The sequence below is a fragment of the Trematomus bernacchii genome, unplaced genomic scaffold (assembly GCF_902827165.1).
Source record: "Trematomus bernacchii unplaced genomic scaffold, fTreBer1.1, whole genome shotgun sequence".
NCBI lineage: Eukaryota > Metazoa > Chordata > Actinopteri > Perciformes > Nototheniidae > Trematomus > Trematomus bernacchii.
Window position 1 is genome coordinate 1,075,559 of NW_022987648.1, and position 24,670 is coordinate 1,100,228.

General features: G+C 41.5%; 1 protein-coding gene across 2 annotated transcripts in view; it reads left to right on the plus strand.

The window, feature by feature from the left end:
- The window catches only part of LOC117485650 (transmembrane protein 50B), a 57,080-nt gene continuing 32,410 nt past the window's right edge, over positions 1-24,670 (plus strand). The window contains exons 1-5 of one of the 2 annotated variants that reach the window (XM_034134264.1): positions 1-54; positions 1,386-1,626; positions 5,569-5,681; positions 6,250-6,317; positions 7,164-7,256. In XM_034134264.1, coding sequence (XP_033990155.1) covers positions 1,528-1,626; positions 5,569-5,681; positions 6,250-6,317; positions 7,164-7,256 — 373 coding nt within the window. In that variant the 5' untranslated portion in view covers positions 1-54; positions 1,386-1,527. Of the gene's footprint in view, positions 112-1,385; positions 1,627-5,568; positions 5,682-6,249; positions 6,318-7,163; positions 7,257-24,670 lie in introns of both variants that reach the window. The other variant, XM_034134265.1, reaches the window with a different exon arrangement.

The following is a 24,670-nucleotide window of genomic DNA, read 5'->3' on the forward strand; positions in this document are numbered from 1 at the left end:
GAAGCATGCTAGCTGCTGTATGGAAACTGAAAGCGCTCCCGGGCTGTAGACAAGGTGGGCACCTGCATGTTACCCTGCATACACAGCATGTCTCATTGGATTATAACTAAGGTGCCTGTTATTATTAAATGGAAACTCATATTTCTTACACAGAATCTTTGTTAACTAAACATCTGCATCCTCAGCTGGAGTAACACTAACATGACGCCAGCTCCTGTTGGCCCTCACACATTCAAATAACAAGCAGCCCAGCAAACATTCATGTGAAGTCCCTAATGATATAATCCACTCAACAGACTATGGATTATTCATCTAATAAAATACCACTGCTATACGAGTTGTAGCTTAATGTGAGGTAAAGGATAACTGTGCTAACGCTTGGTTAGAGCTAGCTTCGAAGTGTCAGCTGTTAGCCGGAGCTGCTGTCTGTATTATACTCCGAGCCTGGAAGAAATCAAAGCTTACCTCAATAACATGTTATAACCTCATCCTCAGTAAAACGGCAGTTCACATGTTATAACCTCATCCTTAGTAAAACGGCAGTTCACATGTTATAACCTCATCCTTAGTAAAACGGCAGTTCACATGTTATAACCTCATGCAGAAACGTTAAACGCTGGTTGAGTACCATTCATTCTTCACTCCAGCCTGCTTGTTCTCCACTGTATGTTTCTCACTGAACTGTGACATTTAGCTGGATCTGTTTCCCTCATATTCGAGTGAATACATCATAATTAGCATATAGTAGATTATGTGAATGTTTATAAGAGCTGTTTAACTTTATGAAGAAATGAAATTAGGAACAGGTTAAAGGTCATGCTGTCCGAACCATATGTAGTAGTCATAAGAAAGCCACCAACACATGATCACTTACCATTAACCCTTTCAAGCTGTCTTTATTAAACAAAGACCATCAATAAAAATAAATAAATCTCATAAATGAATAAAGATCATTTATGCCATATTTAGCTATAAGCTCATTTCCATCTGCGCTGCCTGGGCAGCTTCACACATAGAAATGAACACTTAAACATTACATAGTTTCTACGACACTACAGCCAGATCAATGTACAGATCCAAATTGATGACATGTCTGTGCACACCTAAAGCTCAGCTGGAATTGGTTGGGTCAGTGTTTAGGGCAGATTGTGAGGGTCTGCACATCTGCTCAGAGCGGAGCTGACAAAAGCTACTCGATGTCAGAGAAGCTATATTGTTAATGTTTTCAAATACCAATTGAACTGTCTGAAACATAATGATATTTTCAAAGCTTAAGAGATTGTCAGAAATGTGTGAGAAACATGAACGTTCCCGAGCAGAAAGAAAATCCCATGTATTATTATTATTTTATTATTATAAGACATGAATGTAACCATCGTCTACAGGGAACTTTGACTGTCCCTGATCTGAGCCAGAAGCAGAGCAGCCGGGGGGGGGGGCAGCAGTCACACAGACAGAGCTGGGAGGAGGACTGCTTCAGCTGGGCAGGAACCAGGAAGAAGAACAAGCAGGAGGACACAGCTGCAGATGGCTGGCTTTCTGGATAACTTCCGCTGGCCAGAGTGCGAATGCATGGACTGGGGGGAGAGGAGGAACGCCGTGGCCTCTGTTGCCTCTGGAGTTCTGGTCAGTGGCTTTTTGGTATTTTGAAAAAAAAACTTCACAGACATGTTTTATATAGGTATGGCCCTACAATATATTTGTCAAATATAGCATGATAGGTCCACTTTAAACACTATTATTAAAGAGGAGCTAGTTGGACCTTTCCAGGTTGAAGATGGACTCTAAATCAACTCCCAAACCAACTGCGGGTTTTTAGAAGACACTTTCTTCCATCAGTAGCCGCTTCCACACCAAGTACTTTGCCGTACTTAGTGCCGGCACTTAGTACCCCCATGGAACTAAGTACAGATTGCGTTCACACCGGAATAAGTTCCCTGAGGGAAGATTACGCAAATGAGCCGCTGACGTCACTTCTTCTTCTTCTGCTTTGGGTTTACTGGCAGGCCGCAAACAACTTCACGGCGTATACTGCCACCCGAAGTCCCCGGCCGGAAGTCCCCGGAGTTGGGGACTGGCTTCAGTAGAAGCTGCTGGGACTCCCAGCAGTAAAATGTGTATCTAATAACGTCATCACAATCGCCACATTGATATGCAAATTAGGCGTTAACTAGGCTCAACTCGTATATCTTAAAATCGTTTTAAATTTTGCCAGTTTTTAAAGATTTTTAATAGTTTGTTTTATTTCGCATATTGACTGGCTAATGTGCCATTTTATTTGTGTTTTACAGCTGTATTTGTCTGCCTGTCTTGTCTGTGTTGTAACTTTGTTCATGCTGCCCTTCTTGGCCAGGTCACTCTTGGAAAAGAGATTTTAATCTCAATGAGTCTTTTTACCTGGTTAAATAAAGGATATATATATTAATTAAAATGCGCTAATTTGCACCACCTCACAACTTCCCCAGATAGTTACTTACGTCAAGTCAGTATTTTCCCTGAAATGTTGTGTTTAAATATGCAGATTAGCTTTAAATCTATAGATGAATTCAGACATGGCAGCAAAGCGAACACCATTTATGTGTTTCTTGGAAGTTTTCTTTCCATTAGAGTGAAAGAAAACATGGAAGCAAAATAGACCAGAATAACAAGTACATGAAAAAACGATCTTTTTGCCTGTAATGTCCTTAAACAGTAACTCCATAATTTTGATTGTTGGCTGCTCATTTAATAACTATGAATTGTACTAGTTTGTTGTCTGCTCTTGTGCTTAGTGAATACTAAAGAAGACCATTGTCTCTGTTAGCTGATTATTTTGTAGAATTCTGTTGAGTATTAAACAATTGCGTGAGTGTGAGGGTATTAAAATAAATTGGTCAGTAAGTCAGAGATGTGCAACTATATTTAAAGGGGACCTATCATGCAAAATGCACTTTTGTACATCTTTTATACATGAATATGTGTCCCCGGTGTTCCAGGGAACTCACCAAGTGTCAGAAAACACAACCCTCTCTATTTTCCTCCATACCCAAATCTCTAAAAAAGGGGCTGCAACGGATCTGATAAAAACTGATCCAGATTTGAACACTGTCCTGACGTCAGGACGGTGGCACTACGGCTATTGGGCCGACTCTCCACCTATCAGGGGAATGTGGGGTTGGGCCACGGCCGGCCATTGCCGCTCGAAAGCGCTGGAGACGCTGTAGTACATATGCCAGGCCTGTAAGTGGCGCTGTAGTCTGCCACAAAAGCAGCGAAGAAGACTTCCCGCGCATGGTTACCATGGTTACCCTTCTGTTTATTCTCCGCTGTGGCTTTTTTCCTCCCTCCCCGAGGCAAGCGTTTGCTCCCGCTGCTTTAATTCAATGCAATCCCTCCCCGTCGAGGCAAGCACTGTAATTCTCTCCGGTTAGTCCACCAGCAGATGACAAACACCCACCTCTCTGCCTCTTCCAAGGAACGAGGGGACCGTGCAGCAGAGTTTCAGTTAGGTTTTCTTTTGCCGGTCAAGATGTCCGTTAAAGTTTAAATCTTCCGGACAAAATTAGAAAAGTGCCGGTCAAAGGTCTTCTTTGTTATTTATTGAGCTTTAAAACAAATGAATAACGACTCTATAGGCCTATAATAATATAATAAAACACGGAGGACGGAGATCTATTTTTCTCCCCCTCTTGACTTGATCAGAGCACGGCTCCCCTCTCCTGCAGGGGGGCGTGGTCAGCTGCAGCTCACAGAATCAGCCCCGTGCAAAAACAGTGCTGGAGAACAGCAAATAGAGCGAAATGAGGCATGGCTAAAATGCATGATCTGTTTGGTATTTTGAAAACAGAAACGTACAAATATACCTTATATAGGTATGGCCCTACAATATATCATTTAAATATAGCATGATAGGTGTCCTTTAACTTTTTGTTTTAAAACATTTTTTTATAAATGATTATGGGAAGTGCCCTTTTTCTCACTTGAGCACCCGCCCCCCAACATGTCTGTGCACGTCCCTGGGCCTACATGTTGAGGAATGTTTTATAGTATTTGGCTATAGCCTTTCTTTGTTTCCATTTAAATATTGTCTACATTTGAAGTAGGCTTATGTTTAGAAAGGCCCTGTATTTTGTTCCGTCTATTGAATTGTATGTTTTTGTCCCTTCTATTGGAATTGATTTGTATTGCCTTATATAGGCTATAATGGTTTCTTATGATTTGAAAAATAGTGTTGAGCAAATTTTGCTTTTATTATTAATATATTTACATCCAATATTTGCTAAACTGCACTTTAGCCGAGCATAGGCTATTATATTGATTTTAGTTTCTTCAAAATCTACATGCCCTAAGAGAATGGAATATGTTGCATATGTGGCCTTCTGATAAATAAACAGTAGTCAATTTCTGCTTTCTCAGGTCTTAATTATATTTCTGCAATGCTGTTAAGAATAGTTACTTGTATTGCTCTAAATAGTCAATAAATATATAATGTACACAACAGAGTTTCCATTAGAAAGCTCTCCCGGATCACCTGTAGCTCCGCCCGCGGTGACTGACCGGTGTCACACACTTCAAGTTAGACCTAACACACTTAGCTATTTTATCTACCTCTGGAACAACCTAAACTAATTATAAATATATTTATTCTTCACTGTCGGGTCACTCATTACTGGATCAGTGAGCTGCATGAGACAATACTGACAGGCTGTCAGGAGAGAGAGAGAGAGGGGGAGAGAGGAAAAGAGAGCGCTTCCGCTCATTTCTCCCGTGTTATTATCCAAAGTTAATGTACACTTGAATAATGTACTTCATTTGAATGTAATAATTATGTTGGTTGTTGTTTGTGGAAGCGCCAATGAATGAGCCCCATTAACTGAGTTTTAAACATCACTTTAAATGGAAGATCCCCATAGGCCCCGCCCACTCGATCGGATCGGCGATCGGTATCGGCCGATACTGATTCCGGCGATCGGCGATCGGCCCCAAAATGGGCGATCGGAGCATCCCTAGACTCCATCAATGGACGGCTTGTGACTGTCATTGAAGAGAAGGGTTGCTATATTGGAATCTGGTCTTTGTTTTGAAATATCAGAAATGTTTATTTGTACATTTTGAGTTGTTTGTTTACTATTCTCACTTTAACAGATGAAAATAAATCAGATGGGAACATTTTCGTTTTTCCTTTAGTTGCATAATAATTCTGCACAATAGTTGCCCAATAATTGTGAACACATCGATATTCTCCTAAGAAAGCCAAAACTTCCCTTTTACTTTCTTAAATATTCAGGTTTGAGGTTTATTAACATTTTGGATTGACCGAGAGCACTAGTTGTTCAATAATTAAAATAATCCTCAAAAATACAACTTGCCTAATAATTGTGAACACAGTGTAAATGCACAGACACCTATATAACACACTACATGTTGTCTCAGTTTCTTCCTCTACGTCTCACATTGTTGGGATCATAAGGAGATTTTGGAACTGTTCCATTTGTGTTCCTCTTGCTCTCTTTATTCTTTGTTTTGCACCAGCTTTCCCCAACATCGCAGTATGAGTGAAACTGCATCTCATGATTTCTCTGGTCCCAGTTCTTCACAGGCTGGTGGATCATGATTGACGCAGCAGTGACGTATCCGTCCCAGGAGCAGATGGAGCATGCGTTCCACACATGCGGTGTCTTCTCCACCATAGCATTCTTCATGTGAGTGCTGCTCTCTCCAGGCTGTACGTGTCTGTAGAGTTCCGCCCGGGTTCACTTCCTGGAGGCAGTGCCTGCAACAAACAGTTTTGGTGCTTTTCCAGGTGTTGGTGTTTTTGTATTTCTTCATAGTAAATGTCTGTCTCCGCTTTGGGTCTCTCCGGTACGGTTTTGCATGAATTTGTAGCCTTTTTTTGACTCAACCACTAGATATACCAACAGTCAATTCAGACAGACGCTCTTATATCATTATGGATGGAAGTTATATACAGCTTGAAAGTACTGACATGTGATAAAAATGACTTTATGCTTTGTTGTCCTCACAGGTATGTAATCATCCTTTGAACTGTATGAACATAAAAAGCGTATTAAATTGCATTTCAAGAGTTATAAAAGGCCTTAAAAAGTTTTATTTTTAACTTGAACCCTGGGCCAATGCTAGCGTCAGTTTGACTGATAGCATTATTATTTTCATTTTTCAATCTTCCCTATTGAAATGTTATACTAATATGTCGAGCTGTGAAGCTACTGATTCCTCTTTTGTAAAACTGTTGACTGTCTTCATTTTCAGGATAAATGCAGTTTCTAACGGCCAGGTGAGAGGAGACACGTATGTAGAGGGCTGCCTTGGCCGGACAGGTGCGTCTCTGTGTGTGTGTGTGTGTGTGTGTGTGTGTGTGTGTGTGTGTGTGTGTGTGTGTGTGTGTGTGTGTGTGTGTGTGTGTGTGTGTGTGTGTGTGTGTGTGTGTGTGTGTGTGTGTGTGTGTGTGTGTGTGTGTGTGTGTGTGTGTGTGTGTGTGTGTGTGTGTGTGTGAGTGTGCATAAATACATGCATGACAAACTGGTGAGAGAAATCAGAGGGTGTTTTACTTTATTATAACAGGATTACTGAATAATTGGCATGAAGTCAGACAGTAATCTGACAGCTATCTAAAGCATGGACAAAGCCGCTGTCAGAGAGCCGCTGTGATTGCCCTCTGTGTAATGTGTGCTACACAGAGCAAATCCTCTCTGCTGCTATCATACTGCATCTCTATCTCTTCCTATAGTGGAGACCCTGTCCACTATCTCACACTCCTGTGTAACTTAAAAAAGCTGGGGCATTGTTCAACTAAATGCGAGTGCAGAACTTTAGTGATGGATCAGGAGTGCTGTTACAGTGAGGCAGTGAATGGTTCTGACTAACCCAGTCAGGGCAGTACAGGTAGCATATACCAGTTTCTAGGCTTCCTTTGCCTTTTCACTGCCATGCAATTCATGGTAAACATCCATGCTTAAATGATGGGAGGATGTTAAGTTGTTAATGAGATTGATTTGTTCAAATTTAAGGTTTCCAGATTAATTGCAAGCATTACATTTGACACCCCTATTATCTAGGTAATGATTAAAAGTATTAAGAGATACGAAGTGTGTGTGTGTTTGGCTGTCAGGGAGTGAATGCAACTCGTTACCCATTGAAAGTGATGAGTGTATGTGTCCTCACAGGAGCTCGTCTCTGGCTCTTCATCGGCTTCATGATGATGTTCGGCTCGCTCATCGCCTCCATCTGGATCCTGTTTGGGGGCTACGTGGTGCCCAGTGAGTCTCACACCTGCTTCTGTCCATGCTCTCTTTCACTTCAGAGAACACTTGTGAACTGGTCAAAAGTTGTATTATTCCAAGTAACTTCAACTTTCTTGATGATTCCATTGAAATCAGACATCAAATGTTCATACAGTTACTATTTTAAAACTTATAAGTGATGATTTACTTTGTCAGTTTTTTAGATAATGTTTTACCAAAAACTAGACTAGTCGGTCCCAGCCTACTGTGACAGTGATGGAATATTGTACATACAGCTCTGGAAAAAATTAAGAGACCACTCTCTTTACTGAAATCTCAATCTATACATGTCTGGCAGCCATTCCATTCCAGTGTCTGTTGAAATCCAACACAGAGAAATGTAGTAAGTAGTTTATAGAATAACATAAACAAATATTAATTCTAATGTAACACATACCTTTAGATAGTAAAACCAGAGAAACTGATAATTCTGCAGTGGTCTCCTCATTTTCTCCAGAGCTGTGTATAACATGTACTTAATTATAAAATCAAAGTAAAACCAAAGCAGCACTGCCGCTGACAGATGTATAAAGAGTTTAGATATATATATTAAGAATGCATTGATGGCAAATTTCCATTACCAATACGATATTAAGAGTCACAATTACTTTACTTACTAATTTTTACTTATTCTCATTTTGCCAGGGAAAAATAATAAGATTTAAAGTAACAAGTTGCATTTGGCGCCATAACTCAATATTCATTTTTATGATAACAGTAGAAAACATTTTTTATAGCATTGAAATTTCAAAATAAATGTACAGAATAATCTTTTAGTTTATAAATAAGGGAATGAAAACTCTTGATGTCAGCACACGGAGCAGATGAGACCGAGTGGAGGTCCTGCAGCAGACCCTCCCACAGAGGAGGCTCAGTCAGTGCTCTAATCCTTCAGAATGACAGATGACCTTCAGATTTTGTTTGTCATTATTAAACAAATGTGACTCTAAAGCAACCTCTTCCAGTCACATAGCCGAGCAAAACAGATAATAATTTACTCCTGCCATTGGCGCTTGTCTCCTTATCTGCCAATGTAAATAGCAGTAAATAGGGCGAACATTGCTCGATGTCTGGCGGATACATTGGATTGTTTTATCTCTGGTATTTCAGATTTTTTCAGTTCAATTTCGTTACATGCGAAGTAGCAAACATACAATATCTAAGCAACTAAATCTAACATTTCTTATTTGAGTGGTCTTTGGAGGTTATTCTTTTTTTTCTTCTCAGAAATATTTTTATTAGATTTTTTAAAGACAACAACAAACATCAACACATTACACATTTACACATATACCCCTTCCCCATTCCCAAACAGACCTGAACAATATGTGCAAGGATATGACACAAATAACAGTAACAGTGTTAATAATAATAATAATACAAATGATAATAATAATAATAAAGAGTACAGTCAGAAATAGTACACCATCCTCATGACTTAAGCTTCTTAAAGTGTTTTAGGAATGCCCCCCATACCTTATTGAACTTAGTACTCGAGCCGCAGACTGAGTAGCGGATCTTTCAAGTGTAAGGCATGACATTAGGTAATTTAGCCACTGAGCGTGGGTGGGCGGGACAGCATCTTTCCACCTAAGTAGTATCACTCGCCTGGCCAGCAGGGAGGCAAAGGACAGTGTGCGAGCCTTGGTTGGAGTCAGGAGTGTATCTTCCTCTCCAGTGGTGCCAAAGAGTGCAACTAGAGGGTGAGGGTCCAGCTTTTGATCAAGGATAGCAGACAAAGTATTGAAAATGTCCTTCCAATATTTCTCTAGGCTAGGACATGTCCAAAACATGTGTGCCAGGGTGGCCTCATTTATTTTACACCTTTCACAGTAGGGACTTACATCTGGGTAGATCTGGGACAATTTAGCTTTAGACATATGAGCCCTGTGTACAACTTTAAACTGTAGCAAACAGTGATGGGCACAGATGGATGTGGAATTAACCATGTTGAAGATTGAAACATTTAAATCAAGCCCCCAGGCAGTTTTAATTTTGTTGAGGGGAGCATTTTCTTATACCTGTCAGCTTGTCATAGATAATGTGCAGATAACCTCTGCGCATTGGATATCATTTAAGAAACATCTCAGCGATGTTCGGCTCGGGTGCTTCTGGGAAGCTTGAGATCTTAGAATGGAGGAAATACCTGATTTGCAGATATCTGAAGAAATTATTGTTCGGAAGGCTAAACTTTTCAGAAAGTTGCTCAAACGAAGCAAAGCTGTTGTTAATACAAATATCCTTAAAACATGTGATACCATTCCCAAAACACAGAGTTAGATGCAGACAGTTGAAAAAGGTGGTTGGATAGAATAGGACTCAAGAGAGAGAAACCATGAAAGCCGAAGTGTTTTCTGAACTGAGCCCACACCCTCAATGTGTATCTAGCAACCGGATTACAACCCAAGTTTTTTGGAGGGAGAGGGAGTGAAAATCCGAGCAGGGCTAAGATCGAAAGTTCTTTGAAGGAACTCAACTCCATAGCCACCCAGGACGTACAGTCGGCCTGATTATGAAAATGAGACCAAAACGTAATACAACGTCCAATAGTAAAAATGAAAATTAGGCATGAAGATGGGCTTTGTTCAGTCGGGGTCGCTTGCCCCTCCAAATATAAGATGATATGACTGAGTCTAACAAATCAAAGAAGGATTTAGGAATGAAAACTGGTATAATTTGGAAAAAGGTACAGAATGAATACGACCTACCAGGGTCGTAGAAAGGGGGGACCACTGTGCCAGATGGTGTTTCACCTGATTCAACAAAGAATGACATTTTTCTCTAAAAAGTAGCTTATGTTTTCTTGTGACTGACATTTTGGGGGGCAGGAGCTCAAGTGAGAAAAAGGGCACTTCCCATAATCATTTATAAAAAAATGTTTTAAAACAAAAAGTTAAATATAGTTCCACATCTCTGACTTTGTTGTATCCTTTTCACCTGCAATGCCTTGGTAACTGCATGCAAATTAGCGCATTTTAATTAGGCCTAGTTAACGCCTAGTTTCCATATCAATGTGCGATTGTGATGACGTTATTAGATACACATTTTACTGTATTCACCTTTAGTGTCTCCCCTTAAGTAACCTACAGTACATTAGCCTGTATGCCCATGATAAATTGCCTTAGCTAAACCTTGAGCTAACTTATCCATTAGCTAGTAGCCTACCTTAGTTAACTATATTTGTTATTGTCTTTTAGCTAATTAGCTGTAAACTCGAGTCACTGGCAGTTTAGTAATTTGTTCATCACCACTCACCTTCAAACAAGCCAAGAAAAGCCGGCATAACATGGGACAGTAAAGTGGGAGGTGCTGCTACCTGTCTGTCTGAAGGGACAGTAAAGTGGGAGGTGCTGCTACCTGTCTGTCTGAAGGGACAGTAAAGTGGGAGGTGCTGCTACCTGTCTGTCTGAAGGGACTGTAAGGTGGGAGGTGCTGCTACCTGTCTGTCTGAAGTGACTGTAAGGTGGGAGGTGCTGCTACCTGTCTGTCTGAAGGGACTGTAAAGTGGGAGGTGCTGCTACCTGTCTGTCTGAAGTGACTGTAAAGTGGGAGGTGCTGCTACCTGTCTGTCTGAAGTGACTGTAAAGTGGGAGGTGCTGCTACCTGTCTGTCTGAAGTGACAGTAAAGTGGGAGGTGCTGCTACCTGTCTGTCTGAAGGGACTGTAAGGTGGGAGGTGCTGCTACCTGTCTGTCTGAAGTGACTGTAAGGTGGGAGGTGCTGCTACCTGTCTGTCTGAAGGGACAGTAAAGTGGGAGGTGCTGCTACCTGTCTGTCTGAAGTGACTGTAAGGTGGGAGGTGCTGCTACCTGTCTGTCTGAAGGGACTATAAGGTGGGAGGTGCTGCTACCTGTCTGTCTGAAGTGACTGTAAGGTGGGAGGTGCTGCTACCTGTCTGTCTGAAGGGACAGTAAAGTGGGAGGTGCTGCTACCTGTCTGTCTGAAGTGACTGTAAGGTGGGAGGTGCTGCTACCTGTCTGTCTGAAGTGACTATAAGGTGGGAGGTGCTGCTACCTGTCTGTCTGAAGGGACAGTAAAGTGGGAGGTGCTGCTACCTGTCTGTCTGAAGGGACAGTAAAGTGGGAGGTGCTGCTACCTGTCTGTCTGAAGGGACAGTAAGGTGGGAGGTGCTGCTACCTGTCTGTCTGAAGGGACTATAAGGTGGGAGGTGCTGCTACCTGTCTGTCTGAAGTGACTGTAAAGTGGGAGGTGCTGCTACCTGTCTGTCTGAAGTGACTGTAAGGTGGGAGGTGCTGCTACCTGTCTGTCTGAAGTGACTGTAAGGTGGGAGGTGCTGCTACCTGTCTGTCTGAAGTGACTGTAAGGTGGGAGGTGCTGCTACCTGTCTGTCTGAAGTGACTGTAAGGTGGGAGGTGCTGCTACCTGTCTGTCTGAAGTGACAGTAAGGTGGGAGGTGCTGCTACCTGTCTGTCTGAAGTGACTGTAAGGTGGGAGGTGCTGCTACCTGTCTGTCTGAAGTGACTGTAAGGTGGGAGGTGCTGCTACCTGTCTGTCTGAAGTGACTGTAAGGTGGGAGGTGCTGCTATCTGTCTGTCTGAAGTGACTGTAAGGTGGGAGGTGCTGCTACCTGTCTGTCTGAAGGGACTGTAAGGTGGGAGGTGCTGCTACCTGTCTGTCTGAAGGGACTGTAAGGTGGGAGGTGCTGCTACCTGTCTGTCTGAAGGGACAGTAAAGTGGGAGGTGCTGCTACCTGTCTGTCTGAAGTGACTGTAAAGTGGGAGGTGCTGCTACCTGTCTGTCTGAAGTGACTGTAAGGTGGGAGGTGCTGCTACCTGTCTGTCTGAAGTGACTGTAAAGTGGGAGGTGCTGCTACCTGTCTGTCTGAAGTGACTGTAAGGTGGGAGGTGCTGCTACCTGTCTGTCTGAAGTGACTGTAAGGTGGGAGGTGCTGCTACCTGTCTGTCTGAAGTGACTGTAAAGTGGGAGGTGCTGCTACCTGTCTGTCTGAAGTGACTGTAAGGTGGGAGGTGCTGCTACCTGTCTGTCTGAAGTGACTGTAAGGTGGGAGGTGCTGCTACCTGTCTGTCTGAAGTGACTGCCGAGGTCCGCACCGCTGTGCGCGAGACGTGGAGGGAGGGAGGGAGGGTAGAGAGAGCATCGGAACTTCACAGTCTAATCTCCCGACATGATTACTTTTCGTATTTGTCTAACATGATAGTTTACTTTTCATTAATGAAGTATGACGCTGCGCTGTCAGTACGCTTGTCCCTGTTTGTGATTGGTCAAATGTTGCTAACCTCGCCCCTTTCATGTGAACGCGCTCTCAGCCTGACAGAGAAACCCTGGGTTGATTTACCGAGTTGATAACCAGCGTCGTTGGACCGCTTAGCAAGATCTCGTTTGTTAGGGTTAGTTAAGCCAGATAACTCAAAGATATTTAGGGTCTGTTGAACTGGCTTCGTCGTACAGGCTGATCGATCACATTTAAAACGGTTTTGCATGCCGTCTTGTGTACACAAGCATTAATTAATGTTTTGGAAAGTGGCGCTGTACTGAGAGTGGCGATTTTATTTTGTAATTCTTAGCGTGCACTTCCTGTCCTGAGAGTGGCGGTGTCCTGAGATTGGCGCCTGCAGGCAGTCTCCCATATGGTGGTTGCTTCATAAAATGATGAGAGAAGTTTGCCTTGTTTGAAAGATTCTGACAGAACTAAACTGAGTTGAGGAGAAATCAGTGAAGAGAATGATTTGAAGAACTCTGCAGGGAACCCGTCGGGTCCTGGAGATTTTCCAGACTGTAGGGAGGAGATAGCTATAGCTATTTCAGCTTGCGAAACAGGCTGCTCCAGTTGTACTCTATGTTCAGTCGAGATTTTGGGGATGTTTAAGTTGTTTAAGAAACCTTCCATCAAATTGTTATCATTGTGAAATTCAGAAGAGTAGAGCCTAGAATAAAAGTTCCTGAAGGTGTGGTCTGAGGTGGTACTGCCATCCTCCTTTGCAATTTTAGTTATGAACTGCTTAATAATAATAATAATAATAATAATAATAATAATAATAATAATAATAATAATAATAATAATAATAATACATGAGACTTATATAGCGCTTTTCTAAAAACTCAAAGACGCATTGACAGAGAATAAAAACAACAAAAAAACTAAGAAAAATACAAAAAGAGATGAACTAAAACAGAAAAGAGGGGGGGGTGGGTGGTCAGTGGTTGATTGCAGTGGTGGGTTTTGAGTGATGTTTTGAATGTGGTGAGGGAGGAAGAGTCTCTGATGGATTGGGGTAGTGAGTTCCAGAGGGTGGGTGCAGCAACGGAGAAGGCTCTGTCGCCCCAGGACTTGAGGTTGGTCCGGATTGGGGGGGACAGGAGGTTGGCAGAGCGGAGGGAGCGGGTGGGAGTGTGTCTGTGGAGCAGGTCAGTCAGGTAGGATGGGGCCAGGTTATGGAGGACTTTGTACGGAGCCCCTAAAGGGACATGAAAAAAAAAAAAAAAAAAAGTCGGGATAACGGGTTAGTTTCTCGGGAGCACAAGAGATTTTTTTTTTTTGGGAGAAAGTAACCGCTGCGCCAAGGAGGAAGTGGAGCACACAGTAGGAGACAACCATTTCATTGCAGACGGTTATGTTTACGTGGGGAAATGACAGTGCATACATTATTTGAGGGGGGTGGGGGTGCTAGTGAATTGTCAACGGGAGGAGGGGGCGGGTGCTAGTGAACTGTCAACAGCCTCGCTGCGGGGAAACGGTGGACCTCTGTCGCCTGTCAGCGCAGCTTCAATGATGCCGTTTAAAAACATAAAAATGTAAGGGCGGTGCCGGCCGTCAGCGAACCGAGCCGGCCATTACCGGCCCTTGACGACCGGCCGTTCTGTGATTCTCCAGATTCTACAGATGGCCAGTCTGCCCCACACACACACACCTCTACACACATCGAACTGCCCGATTAGTTTCATGAAGGAGATGTCCGGTCACCAGGGTGCATGATGTGAGTCTGTTTGTGCTCTGCTCCGCTCTGTGTGTGTGTGTTCTGAGTGTTTGTTTCCCTTTAAACCAGCTGCGGGCAGCAGGTACTCTGAGAGTCACGGACATTAATTCATAGATCAAAGCAGACTGGTTTACAGACTCTCCTGTTTTAGCTCTACACCCCTGGCCGAAATGTCCATAAAATTAAGTCTGAGTTCGAAATATATCTCAAATAATGTATGCACTGTCATTTCCCCACGTAAACATAACAGTCTGCAATGAAATGGTTGTCTCCTGTGTGCTCCACTTGCTCCTTGGCGCACCGGTAACTTTCTCAAAATAAAAATTAAAAAGTCGGGATAACAGCTTAGTTTTCTCGTGCGCAAGATACTCACCCGTTATCCCGACTTTTTTTTTTCTCATCCTTTTCTTTTTTCTTTTTCATGTCCCTTTAGGGGCTCCATAGCTTTGTATGTCATCAGGAGGATTTTGTACTGAATTATCTGGGGGATGGGGAGCCAGTGGAGCTTGATCTGAAAAGGAAAAGTAAGGAAAATATTCAAAAACCTTTGGCAAAAACCTGGAAAGTAAGGATTAAACTTTCTTTACACTTGAATTCATACATACATTTATCATTGTGAATGCTACAACTGATCTGTACCAAATGTAATAATAATAATACATTTTATTTATATAGCGCTTTTCACAACTCAAAGACGCTTTACAGTATGAGGGAGGGTAGACAAACAAGGACAGGCAAACAAATAAATACAGTAAAATAAAATAAACAAAAAAAAGACAGTCAAGAGGAAGTTGATTGAGAGGGGGGGGGGGGGGCTTATGGGTAGACAGAGTTGAAAAGATGTGTTTTGAGGCGGGACTGAAAGACTGTGAGGGATTCAGAGTCACGGAGATCTTGGGGGAGGGAATTCCAGAGCCTAGGAGCTGCCACTGAGAAGGCTCTGTCCCCAAAGCTGCAGAGTGTGGATGTGGGAATGGATAGGAGTCCGGCTGCGGTGGATCTGAGGGACCGTGGGGGTTGATAAGGAGTGAGAAGGTTTGTGAGATAAGGGGGGGCCAGATGGTGGAGTGCTTTGTAGGTGAGGACAAGAATTTTGTAGTTCATGCGATGGGAGACAGGAAGCCAGTGGAGGTCTTTGAGGACTGGGGTGATGTGATGCCATGATTTGGTATGCGTAAGGAGACGTGCAGCTGCATTTTGAACCCGTTGGAGTCTGTTGAGGGATGTAGTGCTGATGCCGTAAAGAAGTGAGTTGCAGTAATCGAGGCGGGAGGAAATGAAGGCATGGATTAGTCGTTCGGCTGCGGGGCGGGTGAGAGAGGGTCGAATTTTTGCAATATTGCGGAGGTGGAAAAATGAGGTTTTGACTGACACATGGCGGATGTGAGGTTTGAGGGAGAGGGTGGGGTCAAAGATTACGCCAAGGTTGCGTGCCTGAGTGGAGGGGGGAAACAGTGGTGCCATCGATGGTGAGTGTTATGTTAGTCACCTTGCTGAGGGTGGATTTGGAGCCGATTAGGAGGAGTTCTGTTTTGTTGCTGTTCAGTTTGAGGAGGTTATGTTGCATCCAAGTTTTAATAGCTGTCAGACAGGAATCGATGTGGGTAAGGGGTGGGTTATGGAGGGATTTGGTGCTGATTTAGATCTAAGCATGGGCGTAGGAAGCATCCTGAATGTGGGGGGGACATTTTTAACGGGGGTGTGGGGGCGAAAAAAAATATAGATTTCCTGTATTCTGGTGCATTTTAACAGGTGGTTTGATACTTTTATGTGGCTATACTAGCATGAGGAAAATGATGGGTACATTTTGTAATTTCATCCAGTAGTAAAGAAAGGAAACATATTTGATTATTAATTCAGAGCTGTCTTTTAATTAATAAAAAGCAGTTTAAATGCCCATTTTTTGTACATTTATATACAACAATAAATATTTGTGAGTGCATTGAGAGATATTGTTGTGGAGAGTCATTTATATATAAATCGCAAAATACATTTGTGAATCCTTCTGTGAGCATTTATTAATATTGAGACTGATCTGACTCCATACGGATGTTAAGTTCACCTAGGAATGGTATCATTGACTTAAATGTTCAAATAAATGTTGCTCTTCTGTCTACAGATGCAGCGTCTTATTTTGGACAGTTTAAAGTGCGAGGGTCGTGATCGGTTCGTGCACGTTCCGTGATGGCCGGCCGGCCCCCAGTCAGACTTGATACCGCCCCCATGATAAATACATTTAATTATTGTGAAGCCAGCTGCAATGGATCATTGATCCACCAGGGGGTGCAGTGGGGTTCCACACTGGAGTCATGTGAAATCAACTTCTAAATAATAGATGTTGTTTAGTCGGAAAAAACGAACGAGCCGGCTCTCCCGATTTTTAATCCTAATTTAATCATCATCATTGATGTTTATGTTCGCCGAATTGACATGAAATCACTGACAAATATGAATATTCTGTATTCAACTTCATTGAAACGATCAGGATGGGTGTTATTTTTCCCCACAATGACCAAGTCGCTGCAAATGATCCCATGTATTACATGTACATGGCCACATTCTCAACAAAGTTACGTAACGAAACATTCTGTATTCCTTGCTTACTTTTTATTTAATGCTTTATAACAGCTGGAATAGTTCGTTTAGAACAGGCACCTCACTCGCAATCTGCTCCTCCGCAGCGCCGCCCACCTCCCTCCGGCTGAAATTATGAATGTACAGTAAGGCATAGTAATCATAGATAACACGGCAGGGTCCGTTACAGTTTGTTTTCATCTGATTTCAAATATTTCAAATGTCTGAAGTTAATAAATACATTCTCAGTGTTCAAGTCAATAATAGTCATATAAGAAAAGTACTGATCTAATAACAGAGATTTATAAGGACTTTTCAATGTTCGACATCGCTCATGTGAAATACAGTAAACTGGATGTTGTGGTGCCGAGAGGCGGGGTATCAAAAGTACAAGCTAAACTTTTATTTAGCATCTGAACACACTTGTAAACAACGTGATGCCCGGGAAGCGAAGACCCGGCGGAAACAGCTGGTCTGGTTCACTAAAATGTCCGTGTACAGTATATCTGGTACTAATGTATAGCGGATCTTTGTTAAGATCCATATGTCACGGATAGAACTATATATTGAGCTTTAAAACAAATGATATATATTATAATAAAATAAACACCGGCTGTTGTTATGCCTGCTGTAACGTTTACTTTCTCCGTTCTCCGCTTAAGTAATTATTACTTCCTGGTTAGCTTTCCGCTCGAAATTTAAATCTGAAAATGGCAAAATAACGGAGAAAAAAACGTTCACAGAGAAGACGACAACAATTGTCACTTGCACTTGTCATTTAGCATCTGAACACACTTGTAAACAACGTGATGCCCGGGAAGCGAAGACCCGGCGGAAACAGCTGGTCTGGTTCACTAAAATGTCCGTGTACAGTATATCTGGTACTAATGTATAGCGGATCTTTGTTAAGATCCATATGTCAGTAGAGATGGGATGGCAGAAGGTGCTATATATATATATATATATATATATATATATATATAATTCCAAAGCTGGTAAAGACCTTTCAAATTTAGCAATAATAGTCATATAAGAAAAGTACTGATTTGTTCTTGAATCAACTTTTTTATGGAAAATGTTTTATGTAATTTTATTTCATTTTAAATAAAATGAAAGACATTCACAGTTAATGTAATTAGATATACATTATTAATGCCATACATTTTTAAATGTAATTAGATATACATTATTAATGCCATACATTTTTGCATAAATATTTATTCAGTATGATAGCTGTCTAACAGAAGTTAAATCCATTTCTCACTTATTCTGACAATGTACTTAACCCCAAATAAAAGAACCCAATAAAAATAGTTGTTAAATAATAGTGAAGTCACGTTGTAATAACAATAACTCATCTCTCTCGGTTTTTTTTGTTTTCTTTGTGTGCTTTGCCAAAAGCCACTGTGTCAAGTGTCCTAGTTGGGTTACCGTAACGAACAGCAGCCGGCTCTCGATTTTTAATCCTAATTTAATCGTTTATGTTCGCCGAATTGACATGAAATCACTGACAAATATGAATATACTGTATTCAACTTCATTAAAATGTTATTAACGTGCCTAAACTCAGTAATTCACTAAAAATTACTGATCCCTCCGCGTCGCGGAGGGATCTTGATCCCTGGGTGTTATTTTTCCCCATAATGACCAAGTCGCTGCAAATTCCCCCGCTTATTACATGGCCACATTCTCAACAAAGTAACGACATGACTCCCAATATTAATTAAAATGCTTTTATGGATTTAGAAAATATTTTTATTGATTTAAAACATAGTTCTATGTATTGATTTAAATTTACATGCATCCGCTAAGAAAAATAGTCCGTTGTTACCGTTTTTTAAACAGTCAGAATGAAACGGCAGCTCTCAGCTGTGTGTTCACACTCCTAACTCTGATCTTTCTTTTCCAACAGTTAAGTTAACTGTAGGTTACTCTGAGTGACAAGCTTACAGTTAGTGAAGTAACACTTTTTTTTTGTGAGTCACGACCTCGCTGTTTCATTCTAACATAACGCTCCAAATATGACTGTTTCCACTCGGACTTCAATACAGCAACACCATTGTTTGGTTTCCATGGTAGCGTGTCTCTTTAGTAGCGTGCACTCCTTTCCTGTAAATTACAGGTCCAGCCAGGCAAAACAGTAATATGAAATATGAACGTTAGTTTTTAACTGAAATGATCAAATAAAGTCAAAATGTCACAGTGTTTACAAACATTGACCATACCGTTCACCAGCCCCCACCCCACTCTTTGTTTAAAACGAATTGGCCATCGGAATGTGTGTGTCCCAACCCCCCCCTGTGATATCTCTTCACAGGGGGGAGAGAGTTAGACGCTCGTGAATTGTCAACGGGGGGGGGTCTCTCTGCACGGAGGAGCCGCGGAGAAGTGAATCACAGTGATCTGCTATTTTAAAGTAAATTCAACACATATCGACCCTAAATATAGCATATATTAAGAACGAGAAAGTGTTAACATCGTTTTTTGTAAACATATGACCAATGTGCGAGGGTGATGACATCAGAGCATCGTCCTATGGGCTTAGCCCCGGACAGGTACAACAGGTATTCACTCAGAGGGGGGGTAGTTACCCATTTACATGTCAAAAAGCAACATACAGTAGGCGGGTGGGGGATGGTGAACGTTTACATTTCTCTACAGCAGTGGTTCCCAAACTTTTTGTGCCCAAGGCACACCAAAGGACAAGTAAAAATCTCAAGGCACACCTATTGTGCGAAATAGCCCTTATAACACGTGTTATCACTCATATCATGTAAAATATCTGTAAATGTGCATAATTATTTACTAATGCCAAATAAAATGTATAGATAGAACAATCAGTGGTTCAAGTTAGTATATTCCTCAGTGTAACATATCCACTAGTTGCAAAGCTTAAACATTTTTATATATTTTTTTATTTTAAGGGAAAGGATGTTTTCACTACTCAGTTTGTCAACTATGTTACGGACAAACTTGATGTCATTACAATCATTTGATTAAGTCCTGCACTTCAAGTAAAATCAAATTTGAAAGGCTCTTGAGTCTATTCTACCATATATCCAAAGATTTTTTAAAGTTTAAAAAATAATTGTATTAAAGTTTTGTTTTTTCATGTGATATGTTCAGCACTGTCATTAAGTTTAGGGATATTTTGTATTATAAAACTACCATACAGGTCATTTTGATAGTTTTAAGAGATGTCATGTAAAACTCCAACCTGTGTAGATATACATTATACTATAAAGGATATCAGAAGCACTATTTTAGATATTTTAAATTTGAAAAAAATGAGGTGCAACATAGTTGACAATGAAAGTCAAACATTTGACGCAAATAACATAGTTGACTGGACACATTATTAACCATCAGCACTATGTTAATTTCAAGGCAGAAGTGCAAAATTCCATTGATAATGATGTGTAATGACGTCTACATGTCGTACAAATTGTCAACTAGGTTACCTGTCAACTAAGTTACTACAGTTATTACAGTACTGGGTAACTTAGTTGACAGGTAACCTAGTTGACAATTTCCCTATTTTGACCCATCATTTCAATGGTAGGCCTTGCCTGGATGACCACATGTCATTTTCTTGAACAGGTTAACATCACATTTGCACATATAATTGAATTAAAATCATTAAACAATTGTAAACCATAACAATGTACGTAACATTGTTGATTGTCAATGAGTATATTAATTGACCATGTGCTATTATACATAAAATATTGTAAAAATGTAGAGGACAATCACCACAGTGTGTTCAAAATGTCTGCCAAAGAGGAACATGGCATCATGTGATGCTGGTGACATGGTATTGGGACAAACAATTTTTGAGTTAAAGGGGGAAGTTCTGTTAGTAACATAGTTGACAGAACTTTTGCGGACATTCATATATTAAGATATTTAAATTATTTAAAGGGGGAAATCAATTAAAAATATGTTATTATTCTTTAGTATTTAGACTTTTGAAATAAATGAATCATTTTTTAAATTTACTTTAATGGTTTTTATTCATTATTTTGAATCCAAGACACCCTCAACTGAAAAACGGACATAGCAAAAACTGACAATTTAAGAACATCATGACACATTTCAAGCTAAATAAAGCATAGGATGCACATAATGTTTGTGTGATATTATAACATGCTTTCCAATAATAGGCAAAATATGATATTTTTGAAGAAAATAGTTAGAATAATTATAATTATCATCAATGGACATCAATGGACATGGAATGTACCCTAAATTGTAGAATCACTCAGCAGTTACATACACCAAACCTTCCAGTTATATTCCTATCAATATTATGAAGGCTTTTACAGAAGGGTTTGGTCATATATAATTCATAGCCTGAATTATATAACATTTTATACCTAAAAACATGGTGAAAATTGATATTTCAGGGCTGTTGACAGTATTTTCTGATTTATGGAGTGATAAAAAGAGATATCCAAAATCCCTTCTGTAAAAGCCTTAGATACTAATATGACTACAAAATGAAACAATAATTTTGATCCTGGCTTTATCCAAAGTTCAGATTTCGGTTCCTGAAATGTGTTAAAATATGCGCATATTTCATGAGATAATGGTTCATTTGGATATTTAAACATGCTATTTCAGAAAACTTGTAATACAAAAAACAATTGCCTTATTGTAAGTAATTAACTGGAGAAATATTTAGCTGATATCTTTAAGTTAAAAATACCCTATTCACCTGGGGTGTCTCGCCTTAATTAGATGTTTGATAAGTGCAGATCACATAGTAAAACACGTACACAGATACATTATTTTGTATTTTTATTAAATTCGACAATGTCAATTTCACTTTCCACTATGTCCACCGTTGTTTTTCACAACCAATGGCAGAACTTTATTGAGGCCTGTAATTAGTCAACTACAGGTCTCTTGAGTCAGTCTTTTTCTTCCAAAAAGCTTGTGACAAGATGTTATTGCTCTTGGGGCATTAAAAACAAGATTTTAACTTTAGTTTTTTATATAATATCTACATTTTCTATTGTGAAAAACTAAGTCTTAGTTATTTAATATATAGCGCCATCTCCTGGTTAAACCCTGAAATTGGAGAATAGTGGGAGGGCCTAACATTCCTGAATACTGGTCTTTGGCAGGCAACTGGCTGGCAACTGACTGGCAGTCGGCAGGAAGCTGTATGCTGGGGTCCAAAATAAGAGGCTCCATCTGTATATTGGTCATATGATGCCCCTTGACTGAAATGTTTCCTGTTCAAGATCCCCACTGATTTCCTTAAAATCCTGGGATGAGAGTCCACATCACAATTTACTCTCAACTGTCATTTCCCTTTCATCACTCACCTCAGCAATGGACCTCTCTCCACTGTCCCTGTATTCTGCCTCTGACTCACTCTCAAGTGCCTAGATGTCAAGAGAGGTGGTGAAGTGATAATAAATACTGATAAATACTAGTAACCTGGCATTTCGATGCCTTTTCTCATCTAAACTATTCAGTATTTGTATCTTTCTATCATGACATAAAGACGAAACTCCTCTCCAGAAGTGAGACACCGCCATCACTGTTAACTGATTAACTGCTACCAGCTGATGACTTACTTTCCTCTTCTTTGAAAAAAATGTTCTTATGTCCATGTTGTCTGGGGGAGAAAACATATCAAACCAAGAGATCGTCAGCTTTGATTTTCGCTGTATTAACCATTTCCTGAACATTTGGTGTGTGTGCCTTACCTCCGCTACCGGCATCGCTTCATACAACAGATCTGAGCTGTCCAACTATGACATCACTCCTTGAACATGCGCGCGCTATGTGAGAATCTGCCTTGGTACAAAGTAGCAGTGAAAACATGGAACGGAGTTTCATTGATTTGGGCATTCTCTCAATAAGCAAGTGGAATGGATTTCATTTGATAGTGAAGCACTGACACAGCGCTCGACAAAGTGCAGCGAGTGGATAGACCGATTCACGGACTTTCCGCATAGTAAAAGTGGGGGGGGTCTAAACTAATCATTTGAAAAAGTGGGGGGGACTTGTCCCACCCTCATATAATGGCTGCGACGCCCATGGATCTAAGTGTCATCAGCATAGCAGTGGAAGTCCAGGTTGAAGTGGCGGAGTATCTGACCGAGGGGGAGGATGTAAATGATGAAGAGGAGGGGGCCAAGTACTGATCCTTGAGGAACGCCTTGGGTGACTGAAGCTGTGGCAGAGGAGTGGTTGGGGAGGGAGATGAAGTGGGATCAATCAGTGAGGTAGGACTGGAGCCATCTGAGTGCAATACCTTCAATACCAATGTCCCTGAGTCGGGTGAGCAGGATGTTGTGGCTCACGGTATCGAAGGCTGCACTCAGGTCGAGGAGGATGAGAATATTGAGGGAACCAGTGTCAGCAGAGGTGAGGAGGTCATTGAGGACTTTGACGAGTGCAGTTTCTGTACTGTGGTGAGGACGAAATCCAGACTGAAGGGGTTCGTAAAGCTGGTTGGTTTGGAGATGGCAGTGAATTTGTTTGGCTACAATGCGTTCAAGAGTTTTTGAGAGGAATGGTAGGTTGGAAATGGGGCGGTAATTAGTGAGGGAGGAGGGATCAAGTCCGGGTTTTTTGAGGATTGGAGTAACGGCAGCAGTTTTGAAGGCAGAGGGGACGGTTCCATGGGACAGCGAGGAGTTGAAAAGGTTAGCAAGATAGGGGCAGAGGACGGGGAGGCAGGACTTCAGGAGAGGAGTGGGTAGAGGGTCAAGGGAGCAGGTTGTGGGATTTGAGGAACCGATCAGATGGAGTATTTCAAGTGGGGTAACCAGGTTGAACTGGGAGAGGCGGCGCTGGGGAGGAGGAGTCAGGAGGTCAAGGGAGATGGGGGGAGAAGTGGTAGCGGTGGAGGTTGGGGGAGATGCTTGTATATCAGATGGAGCTGAGAAGGAGTGGTTAATGGCGTTAATTTTGTCTGAGAAAAACTGGAGGAATGAGCTGCAAGTAGCGGAAGTAGAAGTAGGGAGGTTATCAGCACAGGGTTTGAAGAGCTTGTTAACTGTGGAGAAGAGGGTCCTGGGGTTACGGGAGGGGTCAGTGAAGATGTTGGAGAGGTAGGCAGATTTAGTGGCAATAAGAGCATCTTTGTATGCATTGAGATGGAGTTTGTAGCTTATGTGATGGACGGTGAGGGATGATTTCTTTGAAAGACGTTCAAGTTGGCGGCCTCGCTGCTTCATTTTACGGAGTGCGGGTGTGAACCAGGGTAAGGAGGTCTTGAAAGTAACAGTTTTATTTTTGAGGGGGGCTAAAGTGTTGAGGGAGTGTAGGGTGGAGTTGAGGTGGTTGAGCAGATCATCAGGTGAGTTGAGGGTTGCGTCCAGGGGGAGATTAGACGATAGCATTTCGGAGAGATGGTTATGGTCAATGGAGTGTAGATTACGGAAGGTGATGTTTCTGGGTGGGCAGGGGTTTCGGGTGGGGGGGGCAATGGTGAATTGTATGAGTTTGTGGTCGGAGAGGGGAAATGGGCAAGGGTGGAGGTCAATCACTGGGAGGTTGGTAGAGCAGACGAGATCAAGGATGTGTCCTTTGTCATGGGTGAGGAAGGTGACATGTTGGGTGATAGTGAAATTGTCCAGTAGGGTTGTGAATTCGGATGCCAGCTTGCAGGTGGGTGAGTTAATGTGAATGTTGAGGTCACCAAGTAGTAACAGACGTTGAGAGAGGGATGAGGCAAGTGTGAGGAATTCAGTGAAATCGTAGAGGAAGGAGGGATGAGGTTTAGGAGGCCGGTAGATGAGGATGACTGTCAGTGAGGGAGGGGCTTTGAAGGCAATGAATTCAAAGGATGATACTGAGGGGAGAGTTAGTTCTGTGATCTGGATGTTCTGATTGTGGA